At 39.0% G+C, this 15201-nt stretch overlaps 1 protein-coding gene across 1 annotated transcript in view; it reads right to left on the bottom strand.

The window, feature by feature from the left end:
• COG5 (component of oligomeric golgi complex 5) overlaps positions 1–15201 on the bottom strand; it is a 284211-nt gene that overhangs the window by 258368 nt on the left and 10642 nt on the right. The window contains exons 4-5 of the mRNA XM_029233621.1: positions 11872–11926; positions 11703–11772 (exon numbers count right to left, since the gene is read on the bottom strand). Of these exons, the coding sequence (XP_029089454.1) occupies positions 11703–11772; positions 11872–11926 (125 nt within the window). The remainder of the gene's footprint in view (positions 1–11702; positions 11773–11871; positions 11927–15201) is intronic.

Genomic DNA, 15201 nt, shown 5'->3' with positions numbered 1-15201 from the left:
TTGAAAAGATAAACAAAATTGATAAACCACTAGCCAGGCTCATCAAGAAAAAAAGGGAGAAGACTCAAATCAATAGAATTAGAAATGAAAAAGAAGTAACAACTGACACCGCAGAAATACAAAAGATCATGAGAGATTACTACAAGCAACTCTATGCCAATAAAATGGACAACCTGGAAGAAATGGACAAATTCTTAGAAATGCACAACCTGCCAAGACTGAATCAGGAAGAAATAGAAAATATGAACAGACCAATCACAAGCACTGAAATTGAAACTGTAATTAAAAATCTTCCAACAAACAAAAGCCCAGGACCAGATGGCTTCACAGGCGAATTCTATCAAACATTTAGAGAAGGGCTAACACCTATCCTTCTCAAACTCTTCCAAAATATAGCTGAGGGAGGAACACACCCAAACTCATTCTACGAGGCCACCATCACCTTGATACCAAAACCAGACAAGGATGTCACAAAGAAAGAAAACTACAGGCCAATATCACTGATGAACATAGATGCAAAAATCCTCAACAAAATACTAGCAAACAGAATCCAACAGCACATTAAAAGGATCATACACCATGATCAAGTGGGGTTTATTCCAGGAATGCAAGGATTCTTCAATATAGGCAAATCAAGCAACATGATATACCATATTAACAAACTGAAGGAGAAAAACCAAATGATCATCTCAATAGATGCAGAGAAAGCTTTCAACAAAATTCAACACCCATTTATGATAAAAACCCTGCAGAAAGTAGGCACAGAGGAAACTTTTCTCAACATGATAAAGGCCATATATGACAAACCCACAGCCAACATTGTACTCAATGGTGAAAAACTGAAAGCATTTCCACCAAGATCAGGAACAAGACAAGGTTGTCCACTCGCACCACTCTTATACAACATAGTTTTGGAAGTTTTAGCCACAGCAATCAGAGAAGAAAAGGAAATAAAGGGAATCCAAATCAGAAAAGAAGAAGTAAAGCTGTCACTGTTTGCAGATGACATGATACTATATATAGAGAATCCTAAAGATGCTACTAGAAAACTACTAGAGCTAATCAATGAATTTGGTAAAGTAGCAGGATACAAACTTAATGCACAGAAATCTCTGGCATTCCTATACACTAATGATGAAAAATCTGAAAGTGAAATCAAGAAAACACTCCCATTTACCACTGCAACAAAAATAATAAAATACGTAGGAATAAACCTACCTAAGGAGACAAAAGACCTGTATGCAGAAAATTATAAGACACTGAGGAAAGAAATTAAAGATGATACAAATAGATGGAGAGATATACCATGTTCTTGGATGGGAAGAATCAACAATGTGAAAATGACTCTACTACCCAAAGCAATCTACAGATTCAATGCAATCCCTATCAAACTACCAATGGCATTTTTCACAAAACTAGAACAAAAAATTTCACAATTTGTATGGAAACACAAAAGACCCCAAATAGCCAAAGCAATCTTGAGAACGAAAAACGGAGCTGGAGGAATCAGGCTCCCTGACTTCAGACTATACTACAAAGCTACAGTAATCAAGACAGTATGGTATTGGCACAAAAACAGAAATACAGATCAATGGAACAGGATAGAAAACTCAGAGATAAACCCACGCACATATGGTCACCTTATCTTTGATAAAGGAGGCAGGAATGTACAGTGGTGAAAGGACAGCCTCTTCAATAAGTGGTGCTGGGAAAACTGGACAGGTACATGTAAAATTATGAGATTAGATCACTCCCTAACACCATACACAAAAATAAGCTCAAAATGGATTAAAGACCTAAATGTAAGGCCAGAAACTATCTAACTCTTAGAGGAAAGCATAGGCAGAACACTCTATGACATAAATCACAGCAAGATCCTTTTTGACCCACCTCCTAGAGAAATGGAAATAAAAACAAAAATAAACAAATGGGACCTAATGAAATGTAAAAGTTTTTGCACAGCAAAGGAAATCATAAACAAGATCAAAAGACAACCCTCAGAATGGGAGAAAATATTTGCAAATGAAGCAACTGAGAAAGGATTAATCTCCAAAATTTATAAGCAGCTCATGCAGCTCAATAACAAAAAAAAACAAACAACCCAATCCAAAAATGGGCAGAAGACCTAAATAGACATTTCTCCAAAGAAGATATACACACTGCCAACAAACACATGAAAGAATCCTCAACATCATTAATCACTAGAGAAATGCAAATCAAAACTACAATGAGATATCATCTCATACCAGTCAGAATGGCCATCATCAAAAAATCTAGAAACAATAAATGCTGGAGAGGGTGTGGAGAAAAGGGAACACTCTTGCACTGCTGGTGGGAATGTGAATTGGTACAGCCACTATGGAGAAGAGTATGGAGGTTCCTTAAAAAACTACAAATAGAACTACCATATGACCTAGCAATCCCACTACTGGGCATATATCCTGAGAAAACCATAATTCAAAAAGAGTCATGTACCAAAATGTTCATTGCAGCTCTATTTACAATAGCCCGGAGATGGAAACAACGTAAGTGTCCATCATCGGATGAATGGATAAAGAAGATGTGGCACATATATACAATGGAATATTACTCAGCCATAAAAAGAAACGAAATTGAGCTATTTGTAATGAGGGGGATGGACCTAGAGTCTGTCATACAGAGTGAAGGAAGTCAGAAAGAGAAAGACAAATACCGTATGCTAACATATATATGCAGAATTTAAGAAAAAAAAATGTCATGAAGAACCTAGGGGTAACACAGGAATAAAGACACAGACCTACTAGAGAATGGACTTGAGGATATGGGGAGGGGGAAGGGTAAGCTGTGACAAAGCGAGAGAGTGGCATGGACATATATACACTACCAAACATAAAATAGATAGCTAGTGGGAAGCAGCCGCATGGCACAGGGAGATCAGCTTGGTGCTTTGTGACCACCTAGAGGGGTGGGATAGGGAGGGTGGGAGGGAGGGAGGGAGATGCAAGAGGGAAGAGATATGGGAACATATGTATATGCGTAACTGATTCACTTTGTTATAAAGCAGAAACTAACACACCATTGTAAAGCAATTATACTCCAATAAAGATGTAAAAAACAAAATAAATAAATTAAATAAAGGGAATAATTAGATGGCAAAAAAAAAAGTCAAAATACAGTATTAAAAAAAAAAAAGAATTCCAGTTAACTTAAGGCCATGATTTTTAGTACAAAATGAAAAAGTTAATCTCAAAAGCAATATTTAAATCCCAACTTAGCTATGGAAGTAATGTTTTAATGTATATTTCAGCATAAAAGTAAAACGTTAGCTCCAACGCTCTGAGCAGGACTTGTAGTGCCCACACCCTTTCTTCAGGAAAGTAGCTTGGGCAGCTCCTTATATGTGGTTCATGGTATTTCAGGTCATATGACCTTGTGACCTTAGCCACAGCTGACTAGATCAGAGAAACAATGCCAGCTCAATGCTATGCCACAAAGTCTATCACCAGTGACCTATCATACTGTCTCGTGCAAGAACTGCCCAAAACTGTTACAAACAGACACTGTTCTCTTTAGGAAAGTGGGTGTACAGGATAGAGCAGAAGCCTTGAGACAAAAAAGCCAAGAGTGAAACAAGGAGCAAGTGAAAAGGAGAATGAGGGTTAATCCATAGTGGCAGTAAGAAAAAGTAGCAGACAGAGATGCAGGACCTGAGTTGCAGGAAAGGGTGATTGTTAGGATATTATTGTAGGCCAAGCCATATTCCACTGTCCCAGGATACCTCTTTGACTGTTAAGACAGGTTTCTATGTATCCTCACTGCCCCACATACCCTTAAGTGGTTATCTCTGAAATAACCTGTATCTCTCATCCTTCTGAAAAAGACTGACATTCAAACTCTTCTCACATGCTATATTTCTCAGATTGTTATAGGAGACATTTATAAGTCCATTAAAGTTTTTTAGTATTATATATGTTGAGTCACATATGTTACATATTTTTTAAAAACATTACAACTAAGGCACAGACCAAAGAACAAATTATTTAACTCATTTCTTAAGCATTTAATATGGTACATAACACTATGCTAAGGCTAGACATTCAAATATTAAAATATTATCATAGCCTTCAAGGAGCTTAGTCTTATAGGAGAGTATGAGGAAGGGAAAAACTATGTAGAAAGTATTATAATGGAAACATCTACAGGATATTAAAGAAATTAAAAAATTAAAAAATAAACATTCTGGGACTTCCTGGGCAGTCCAGTGCTTAAAACTCCACGCTTCCCATGCAGGGGGCGCGCGTTTGACCCATGGTCGGGGAACTAAGATCCCACATGCTGCACGCTGCGACCAAAAAAATAAAGTAAATTAAGTAAATATTCTGCTCTGTCAGAAGGGCAGGAGAGGACTTCACAGACGAGTTAACTAGAATCTGCTGAGTGACTAGAACATTCTGAGTTAGGGAAAAAAATGTGCAAAGGAATGAATGTGAGAATCTCCAGCACACTTAGGAACAGTAAGTAGTTCAGTGTGATTAGTATCCAGAATAAATTTTTTTAGAATGACAAAAGGTAAAGTTGATAAAAAGCAAGTAGAGGCAATAACATGAAGGGACTTACATGCCACATTTAGGACTTAAGACTTCATTCTCTTTTGTGTTAAGGAAGTACTGAATAATTTTATCGGGGGAAAAAAATAATCTGATGTTTATTTTATAAAAAAGACAAGACACGTAAGTTTCTTATTTTCAATAATGGCAGACTAGGACTTCCCTGGTGGTGCAGTGGTTAAGAACCCGCCTGCCAATGCAGGTGACATGGGTTTGAGCCCCAGTCCGGGAGGATCCCACATGTAATGGAGCAACTGGGCCCATGCGCCACAACTACTGAGCCTGTGCTCTAGAGCCCACGAGCCCCAACTACTGAGCCTGCATGCCACAACTACTGAGGCCCGCGCACCTGGAGCCGTGCTCCACAACAAGAGAAGCCACCGCAATGAGATGCCCACACACTGCAATGAAGAGTAGCCCCCGCTTGCCACTAGAGAAAGCCCACGCGCAGCAATGAAGACTCAACGCAGACAAAAAATTAATTAACGATAATAATAAAATAATGGCAGACTATGTTTTTAGCTTACCATTAAGAACTAAAACTGTTGTATAAAATGTAAAAATGTCTCAAAAGCATCAAAGAAATGATAGTATGGATACAAACACCAAGCCAAGAGTAAAGCACAGTGAACCCAAAGAGAAAGGAAGCAAATCCACTTGTAATCTGAGATCAGTTGCTAGTCCTGGAAAATTAGATCCTACATTTTGATAGCCTCTGAGACAAAGTGGAGGAGGAGAGTTAAAATTGATTAATTTAATGTTGTTCTTGGACTGGTAACGATTTCTGCTGCCATAGAAAAACAAAACAAATCCTCTCTGAAGGACTCAAATATTCTAAAAAATAACTTTTCAAATAAAATGTCCAACAAACAGCAAAAAATAACCAGGCACCCAGGAAAACTGGACTCCATTAGACAGAACCAGCAAGCACCACCAAGATAAACATACCCACAAAGACTACAAATACTATACCTACCAGAGTAAGGCAATAGAATACTTCAGCAGAATATATTCAAAGAAATCAAAATCAGGGAAAAAGAAATAGGTCATATAGCACTTTAGGAAAAGAAACATAGAACTTCTAAAAATAAAACATACAATAACCAAAACTTAGCAAAATAATAATAGACTATTTTAACCACAGGAAGTGGTCAGGAATAAATTAATGAAGTAGATAACCAATCAGAAAAAACTCCAGAGAACAGCAAGGAAAGGAAAAAAAATGTAAAGTAAGGAAAAGAGGGTAAGTGACTTAGATGATAAAGAAAGTTGAGTGTACATTTAATCAGAATCGAAGACAAAGGAGAGAGAGAATGATACATACTTGAAGAAAGCACGGCTCAGAAATGATGAAAGAGATAAACTCACAGATGGAAGAAGAAAAACAAATTGCACATGAAATGAATAAAAAGAAACCATTCTGAAACTGAAGGAAATCAAAGAGAAAAACAAATATCATATGCTAACACATATATATGGAATCTAAAAAAAGAAAAAAAATGGTTCTGAAGAACCTAGGGGCAGTACAGGAATAAAGATGCAGACATAGAGAATGGACATGAGAACACAGTGAGGGGGAAGCATAAGCTGAGATGAAGTAAGAGAGTGGCATTGACATATATACACTACCAAATGTAAAACAGATAGCTAGTGGGAAGCAGCCACATAGCACAGGGTGATCAGCTCGTGCTTTGTGACCACCTACAGGGGTGGGATAGCAAGGGTGGGAGGGAGATGCAAGAGGGAGGGGATATAGGGATATATGTATACGTACAGCTGATTCACTTTGTTATACAGCAGCAACTAACACAACAATGTAAAGCAATTACACTCCAATAAAGATGTTAAAATAAGTAAATAAATAATTTTTAAAAAAGAAACCAGAGGAAACCTGCAGATTACCTTCAAAAGACCAGGTCAGAATGACAGCTTCTCAACAACTAAATTGGAAGCCAGAACACAATATGCCAAGTATAGAAAGGAAGGGAGGGAGAGAGGGAATAGACAAATAATTCATTTTAAAAATGAGCAAAAGATATGAATAGACATTTCTCCAGAGAATATATACAAATGGCCGATAGATGCTCAGTATCATTAGTCATTGGGGAAATTCATATCAAAACAATGAGATAGTACTTCATAACCAATAGGATAGCTATATTAAAAAGAAAACAAGTCTTGGTGAGAAAGAAATGAAACCCTCATATATAGCTGACAGGAATGTAAAATGGTACAGCTGCTTTGGAAAACAGTTTGGCACTCCTCAAAAAGTTTTTTCCAGCTCTGGTGAAATATAATTGACATAGAACATTGTTTAAGTTTAAGGTGTTCATATATTGATTCGATACGTCAAAATGTTAAACACAGAGTTAGCATATGACCTAGCATATATATTCTCAGGTATATACGCAAGATAACCGAAAAAAACACGTCACACAAAAACTTGTACACAAATGTTTGTAACAGTTTTTATTCATAATAGCCAGTAAGCGGAAACAAGTATCTATCAACTGATAGGCAAGCAAAATAAATGGATAAACAAAAATGTGGTATATCCGTACAATGGAATATTATTTGGTCATAAAAAGGAATGAAGTACTGACACATGCTACAACATGGATAAACCTTGAAAACATTATGGTAAGTGAAAGAAGCCAGACAAAATAATGCCACACAATGTATGACGCATTTATATGAAATAACCAGCATAGGCAAATCCACAGACAGACAGCAGATTAGAAAGCTGGGGAGGGGCGAGGGGTAAGGGGGTAGGAGGAGTGATTACTACTGAGCCTAAGGTTTCTTTCTGGAGTAATGAAAATGTTTTGGCATTAGACAGCAGTGATGATTGCACAACCCTGTGAATATAGTAAAAACCACTCAGTTAACACTTAAACGTGTACTTTAAAGTGGTGAATTTTATAGTATGTGACTTATAATTCAATTTTTTTTAATGAAGGCAATTTCTACTTCTAACAATGATGGAATAATAGGGCAGAATTTACCCTCCCATCTTAAACAACTAGAAAACTGAACAAAATACATGAAATAAAATTTTCAGACAACAGATACTGAAAAATAGCACAGGAGAAATAAAATAAAGAAAATGAGCTTAACAACTATCCCAATTTACTGCCGGAAGACAATTTTCTAGCTGAAGCAGAGCAAAGGCAAACAGAACATGACAGTCTCTCTGAAGTGTGGAAACAGATCAGATTTCAGGAAAGCCAAAAGGAGCTGGAGTCTATGGGCAGAGAACTGGCCAGGAAGGAGAGGTTGCGGAGATGTGCAGAAAGATGGCCTCAAGTCTCTGGCTAAGTGCCAATTTGTGCATGTGTAAGAGGAAACACAAGGAAAGAAACACTGAAACAATGCACAGAGCTCATAGTGGAAAGACCTAGTAGTAAACATGGCTAAATTACCCCTAGGCTAAAGGATGCTCTGAACCTGCACTAACAAAGATTTAAAACCAATCCTTGGGGACTTCCCTGGTGGTCCAATGGTTAAGAATCCTCCTGCCAATGCAGGGGACGTGAGATCGATCCCTGGTCAGGGAACTAAGATCCCACATGCCAGGGGGCAACTAAGCCCACGTGCCACAACTAGAGAGCCCACGTGCCGCAACTACTGAGCCTATGCACCACAACTAGAGAGAAGCCCGCACACCGCAACAAAAGGTCCCTCATGCTGCAGCAAAGATCCCACGTGCCGCAAAGATCCTGAAAGCCGCAACTAAGACCCAATGCAGCTAAATAAATAAATATTTAAAACCAATCCTCAAAAAGATCAGACTAATTTCAAGTAACTTAACTGTGAACAAGAATAAAGTCCAACACCATTTCAAGGAAATTTTTTAAAATCCAGACCCCTGAACACAAAACACACCTTTCCAGTATAAAATCAAAAATTACCAAGCATGAAAAGAAGCATAAAAATAAAACCCGTAACAAGAAGAAAGGTCAATTGACAAAAACTGACCCAGAAATAGCAAAGATTAAAATACTAAAACATCTGTTATAGCTGGGGTCCCCAGGCCACAGACCGGAACCGGTCCGTGGCCTGTTAGGAACTGGGCCACACAGCAGGAAGTGAGCGGTGGGTGAGTGAGCGAAGCTTCATCTGTATTTACAGCCGCTCCCCATCGCTCACGTTGCCACCTGAGCTCCGCCTCCTGTCAGATCAGTGGCAGCATCAGATTCTCATAGGAGCGCAAACCCTGCTGTGAACTGCGCATGTGAGGGATCTAGGCTGTGCGCTCCTTATGAGAATCTAATGCCTGATGATCTGTAGTGGAGCTGACGCAGTGATGCTAGCTGAGGAGTGGCTGCAAATACAGATTATCATTAACAGAGAGGTTTGACTACACAGAGACCGTAATAAATCAACTGCTTGCAGACTCATATCAAAACTCTACCAGTGAGTGGAAAGTGACAATTAAGCTGCATCTGGTGGCAGGCTTTACAGTGGCAAGTGAGTTGATGTACTTCAATTGTACAACTGCATGTGGTGGCAGGCTTTAAGTCAGAAACTGACACTTATTTCAGTCTGCGCGTGGCCTGCCCATTATTTTATTTACCACTTCTGTCCGCACCTCTTTCCTGCACTGTGCACTTCTCTCAGTCACAGTGTGGGTAAGCCCACAAGCTAACCCTAGCCAAAATGAGGAAAAAACAAATGTCGCTGGAGAGCTTTTTTGAAAGGGGGGAAAGACCCAATGATGAGACAGCAGAAGACTCTAAGAAGAAGCCCTTTACTGGGCTTCCCTGGCGGTCCAGTGGTAAAGAATCCGCCTTACAATGCAGGGGACACAGGTTCGATCCCTGGTCGGGGAACTGAGATCCCATATGCTGCAGGGCAACTAAGCCCGCACACTGCAAGTACTGAGCTTGCGCGCCTCAACTAGAGAACCTATGTGCCGCAAACTACAGAGCCCACACGCCCTGGAGCCTGCGCGCCACAGCTAGAGAATAGAAAACCCGCACGCCACAACTAGAGAGAAAACTGTGCATTGCAACAAAGAGCCGGTGCGCTGCAATGAAAGATCCCACGTACCTCAATGAAGATCCTGCGTGCCGCGACTAAGACCCGACACAGCCAAAAATAAACTAACTAAATAATAAATAAATAAATCTTTAAGAAAAAGCCCTTTACCATTGGTGAAGAGTTGAGCCTGCCTGCTGCTAAGGACATCTGTCATGAACTTTTAGGAGAGGCTGCAGTTCAAAACGTGGCACGTGTTCCTCTTTTGGCTAGTACCATTAACTAGACGAATTGATGAAACAGCACAGGATACTGAGGCACAATTGTTAGAGAGGATTAATGAGTCACCATGGTATGCAATCCAGGTTGACGAGTCTGCTGGTGTTGACAACAAGGCAACAATGCTTGTTTTTGTGCGTTATGTCTTTCAGGAAGATGTGCATGAGGATATGTTATGTGCACTTTTGTTGACAACCAACACAACAGCTGCAGAACTCTTCAAGTCTGAATGATTACATATCAGGAAAAGTGAATTGGTCATTTTGTGTCGATATATGCACGGACAGAGCGGCTGCCATGACTGGATGGCTTTCTGGTTTCACTACTTGGGTCAAAGAGGTTGCTTCTGAATGTGAGTCTACACACTGTGTCATCCATAGGGAAATGCTGGCTAGCTGAAAAATGTCACCTGAACTTAACGTTTTGCAGGATGTGATTAAAATTATCAACCATATTAAAATACATGCCCTTAACTCACGTCTGCTCACGCAGCTCTGTGAGGAGATGGACACAGAGCACACACGTCTTCTCTTATACACAGAAATGAGATGGCTTTCTAAAGGTAGATCACTGGCCAGAGTTTCTGAGTTATGAGAGCCACTCCAGAGATTTCTTTTAGAAAAACAGTCACCCCTGGCAGCACATTTCAGTGCCACAGAATGGGGTCACAAAACTTGCTTACTTGTGTGACATATTCAACCTGCTCAACAAACTCAATCGGTCACTTCAGGGGAGAACAACCACTGTGTTCAAGTTGGCAGATAAAATGGCTGCATTCAAAGCCAAACTGGAATTATGGGGGCAATGAGTGAACACTAGGATTTTTGACATGTTTCAAATATTAGCAGAGATTTTGAAAGAGGCTGAGCCAGGGCCTTCTTCCCCCCAGCTGGTGCATGATCACCCATCTCAGCTTTCAAAAGAGTTTGAGCATGACTTCCCAGCCACAAAAGACCCCCGAACTGGGAAGGAGTGGATCTGCGACCCATTTGTGAATAAGTCCAGTGAATCGACTTTGTGCTAGAAGAGGATCAACTGCTTGAGATTGTAAATGACGGTGGCCTTAAAAGTATGCTTGAGACAACTTCAAATCTCCATACATTCTGGATTAAAGTCAAGGTGGGATATCCTGAGATTGCTACGAAAGCACTGAAAAGCCTGTTTCTGTTTCCAACATCCTATCTTTGTGAAGCAGGGTTTTCTGCAGTGACAGCAATCAAAACGAGACTACAGAGTAGACTAGACATAAGCCACACACTTCAGGTGTCACTGTCTCCCATCACCCCCAGATGGGACCAACTAGTTGCAGGCAAACAAGCTCAGGGCTCCCACGGATCCTGCATTATGGTGAGTTGTATAATCATTTCATTATATAGTACAATGTAACAATAGCAGAAATAAAGTGCACAATAAACATAATGCGCTTGAATCATGTGAAACCATCCCCCCACCCCCACCTCCCCGGTCCGCGGAAAAACTGTCTTCCACGAAACCGGTCTCTGGTGCCAAAAAGGTTGGGGACCGCTGTAGTACAGAAGTTATAGGTTTGGGTTCCTTACATTGTATCATAGCAAACTGTAAGGATAAAAGGTTTCTTCCTGTTCTCTATTAAGAGAAATAATTTTGAACTCTAAAAAGTTAGTAATACACTGAAATAATAAGAGTGAAAATAATTCACTTGAATAGTAGTTTAGATTTTTATTTTTTAAACTGAATATCTTCTTTTAAAGCTCTTTAGTATTTTTCCCGTTTTCTCTCATATTCTCTTACTTCCTCAGAATTCATTCTCTTGAAATTTGCTCACTTATAAAGACAAAATGAAGTAAAAGTACAAAGAAATGACAAGTGAGAACCTACCTGAAGTCTTGCTAGTTGAGCAGTACGGGCTACTATTTTATTGTATGGCTCAACAATTTTTGCTTTCATCCTAAAGGAAAAACAGAAAGAGGAGTGACAAAATCATCTTCAAAATATCAATGGATAAAAATCTTTCCATTTCATTCATTTACAAAATGAACAACAGTACCTATCAACAGCTCCCTGTAAAGCCCCAATTCTTGTCTGCATCATCTGAAGGACACCTAGGAAAACATAACAGCTTACATTACTTTACAAATTTACGAGGGTTCAAATTGGGTAAAAAGTTAAAAGAAAAAAATAGAGAAATTTTTCCATATTTTTCTGCCATCATCATAATCCAACCAGTATCTTTTACCTAGACTACTGCAAAAACCTCTAACTAGTCTTCCCCGTCCTAACCTTGCTCCACTAAAGAAGTCTGACAAGGAATGGGGAGTGACGGCTTAATGGGTACAGGGTCTCCATTTGAGGTGATGAAAAAGTTCTGGAACTGGATAGTGATGGTTCCACAACACTGTAAATGTAATTAATAGCACTAAGTTATATAGTTTAAAATGGTTAAAGTGGTAAATTTCATGTTAATGTGTATTGTACTACAATTACAAAAAAAGAAGCGTGGGACTTCGCTGGTGGCGCAGTAGTTAAGAATCCACCTGCCAATGCAGGGGACACAGTTCAAGCCCTGGTCCAGGAAGATCCCACATGCTGCAGAGGAACTAAGCTCGTGCACCACAACTACTGAGCCTGCACTCTAAAGCCCGCGAGCTGCAACTACTGAGCCCGTGAGCCACAACTGCTGAAGCCCACACGCCTAGAGCCCCTGTTCCGTGAGAAGCCACCGCAACGAGAAGCCCACGCACCGCAATGAAGAGTAGCCCCTGCTCGCCTCAACTAGAGAAAGCCCACGCCCAGCAATGAAAGCTAAACACAGCCAAAAAATAAAGAAACTTATCTTAAAAATTATATTAAAAAAAAAAAGCCTGAGTGATCTTTGGAAGTGCAAATTATAACACTCATCTGCTAAAACCCTTCTCCAGTCTCCCCTTTGCTCCTATGTTAAAACTAAAGTCCACAGCTTGGTTTACAAGGCCCTGAACGATCTGGAAATGAGGTACTCTCCTCCTGGTATACTCTCTCTAACCCCCAATGCTAGATAAATAATAAATATGGACAGCAAGTATATTATTGCCTTTACTCTCTACTTACATAACATGATGAAGAACTGTTTATAAAATTGTAAAATTATTTTCAGGAAGACAGATCTGAAATTTTACTTTTTTATATGCCTAAAAATGGGCTTTCCAATATTACAGATTTAATTATTTTGAACTATATTCTTTAAAACTCAGTTTCTATATTCAACTGGCATAGCTGTAGTTTTGAAACATAGTATTCTAAATAAATTTAAGTATAGAATGTTGTCATATTAGATGAAGTAATTTCAGAATTAATTAATACTCCTATCTGCATACAAATGTTTTAATATGGCTCAGTCCAATAGAATCCTTTCTGGACCCAAGGATTTCTGCCAGTATTATGGTTCACTGACCTTAAACCTCCAAGAATGAACTGGCTTTCCTTGTTATCATCACTTCCTCACATCTTATTCTCTCCACAACCCACTCGCAACACCTTTCACACATATGCCACCAAAACAGATCTTGTCAACGTCACCAGAAATCTCCAAGGTGCCGAATTCTATTGTCAGTTCTGTCTTGATCTTGTTCTATCTCTCAGAAATGCATCACACGTTGAACCACTCCCTCCCTAAAACATTTTTTTCTCTAGGCTTCCAAGTCATCACCCTCGTGGGCTCCCTCTGATGGCATGAGTTGCTCCCACTCCTTCTCTGTTGGATCTCTACATGCTGGAGTACTCCAAGATTTGATCCTCAGCCATCTTCTCTTCTCCATCTAGAATCTCTCTTAGGGATTTCATTCAATCCCAATGTTTTAAACACTATCTGTTCAATAAAATACTGATTTTATATACACACATATGTACATACATATAGATTTTCTTTATACCTGCCTATCTATACACACACACACACACACACACACACACACACACAAATCTCTAGCCCTGAACTTTCTTATGACAAGTTTAAGACACCCAACAAGATAACTTCTGCCCCACCATGATCCTCTCCAGTGTGACGCATCTCAGTTACTCATACCATCATCTATCCAATTTTTCAGACTTAAATCTTAGGAATCACTGTTGGTGACTTTTTTCCCTCAGACTTTTTATTTCCCATCAACAAATCCTATCAGCTCTACCCCCATTTTATCCCATTCACTTCTCTCTCTTTATATCCACCACTAATTCAAGGCACCATCAACATCTACTACTCTAATAGCTTCTAAATTGGTACCCCAGATTCTACTCTTGCCTTCCTATAGAGCCACCAGAGAAAACTTTTTAGAGCATTAATCACATAACATCTCTAATTAAAACCCTCCAATTGTTTACCATTGCATTTAGAATGAAAATCAAAATTCCTTCCCAAGAACCTCATCTGCAATTCTTTCCCTCATTCACTAAACTTTGGTCATACTAGCCTTTTCTTTCTGCCCTTCAAACATGCCACGCTAATTCCATTTATTGGTCCCTCAGCTTACCACACTCTCCTCCCCAGATAGTCACGTGGTAGCTCTTTCTCATCATTCAGATCTCAGTTCAAATGTCATCTTCTCAAAGAAGCATCTCCTGCCCATCCTAGCTAGTAAGGAACTCCCATTCTTCTACCTCATCATCTATTTTATTTTCTTTTAGGACTTAAAAGTACCTGAAGTTCCGTACTTACACATTTTTTTTTTTTTTGGTCTAACTCCCTACCTAGAACATAAATATCATGAGAACAGTGACTCTATTGTTCACAGGTGCCTGGTATCTAACAAGTTCTCAATTACTATTTGACTGAGTGAGCAAATAAATGAAGAAATTAGGCTATCTCTTTTTAATAAAATAGGCTTAATTAAATATACCTCCAAACTCCATAAGGACAGGGACTCTGTATATTGTTACAGCTGCCTGGAATCTAACAAATTCTCAATTAAAATTTAAATGCATAAATAAACAAAAAATGAAGAGAGTAAATTTTAATAAAATAGGCTAAATAAATATATCTCCAAATGAATTATATGGCCAAAATTTTACATATATAGGAGAAAAAGCAGATGAAGTAGAAGTTGGGGTAATACATTTTCAAATACATAACACACATCTCAAAAAGTTTAATAAATGATTAGAAATCATGCTAAAATGAATACTAACTGATTCATACTTTGACTTATGTTCAAATAATCTGGAGAATATTCTTAGATTATCATAGGAATTCAGAGAAGTCAGCCTTTGTACTGTACACAGTCACCCAATGGATAGTCATTCTAACTCAGTCTAACAGCATATTTTAAATGTTTTAAACACCGAAAAGCACTCTGGGGAAAATCAGCACACTATAGAACTAAACACACATAGGGAATTCCCTGGC

This window comes from Monodon monoceros, unplaced genomic scaffold (genome assembly GCF_005190385.1).
Source record: "Monodon monoceros isolate NGI ecotype Baffin Bay Population unplaced genomic scaffold, NGI_Narwhal_1 Super_Scaffold_2, whole genome shotgun sequence".
Taxonomy (NCBI): Eukaryota; Metazoa; Chordata; class Mammalia; order Artiodactyla; family Monodontidae; genus Monodon; species Monodon monoceros.
Note: the sequence above shows the minus strand (reverse complement) of the source record. Positions and strands in the feature narration are given on the sequence as shown.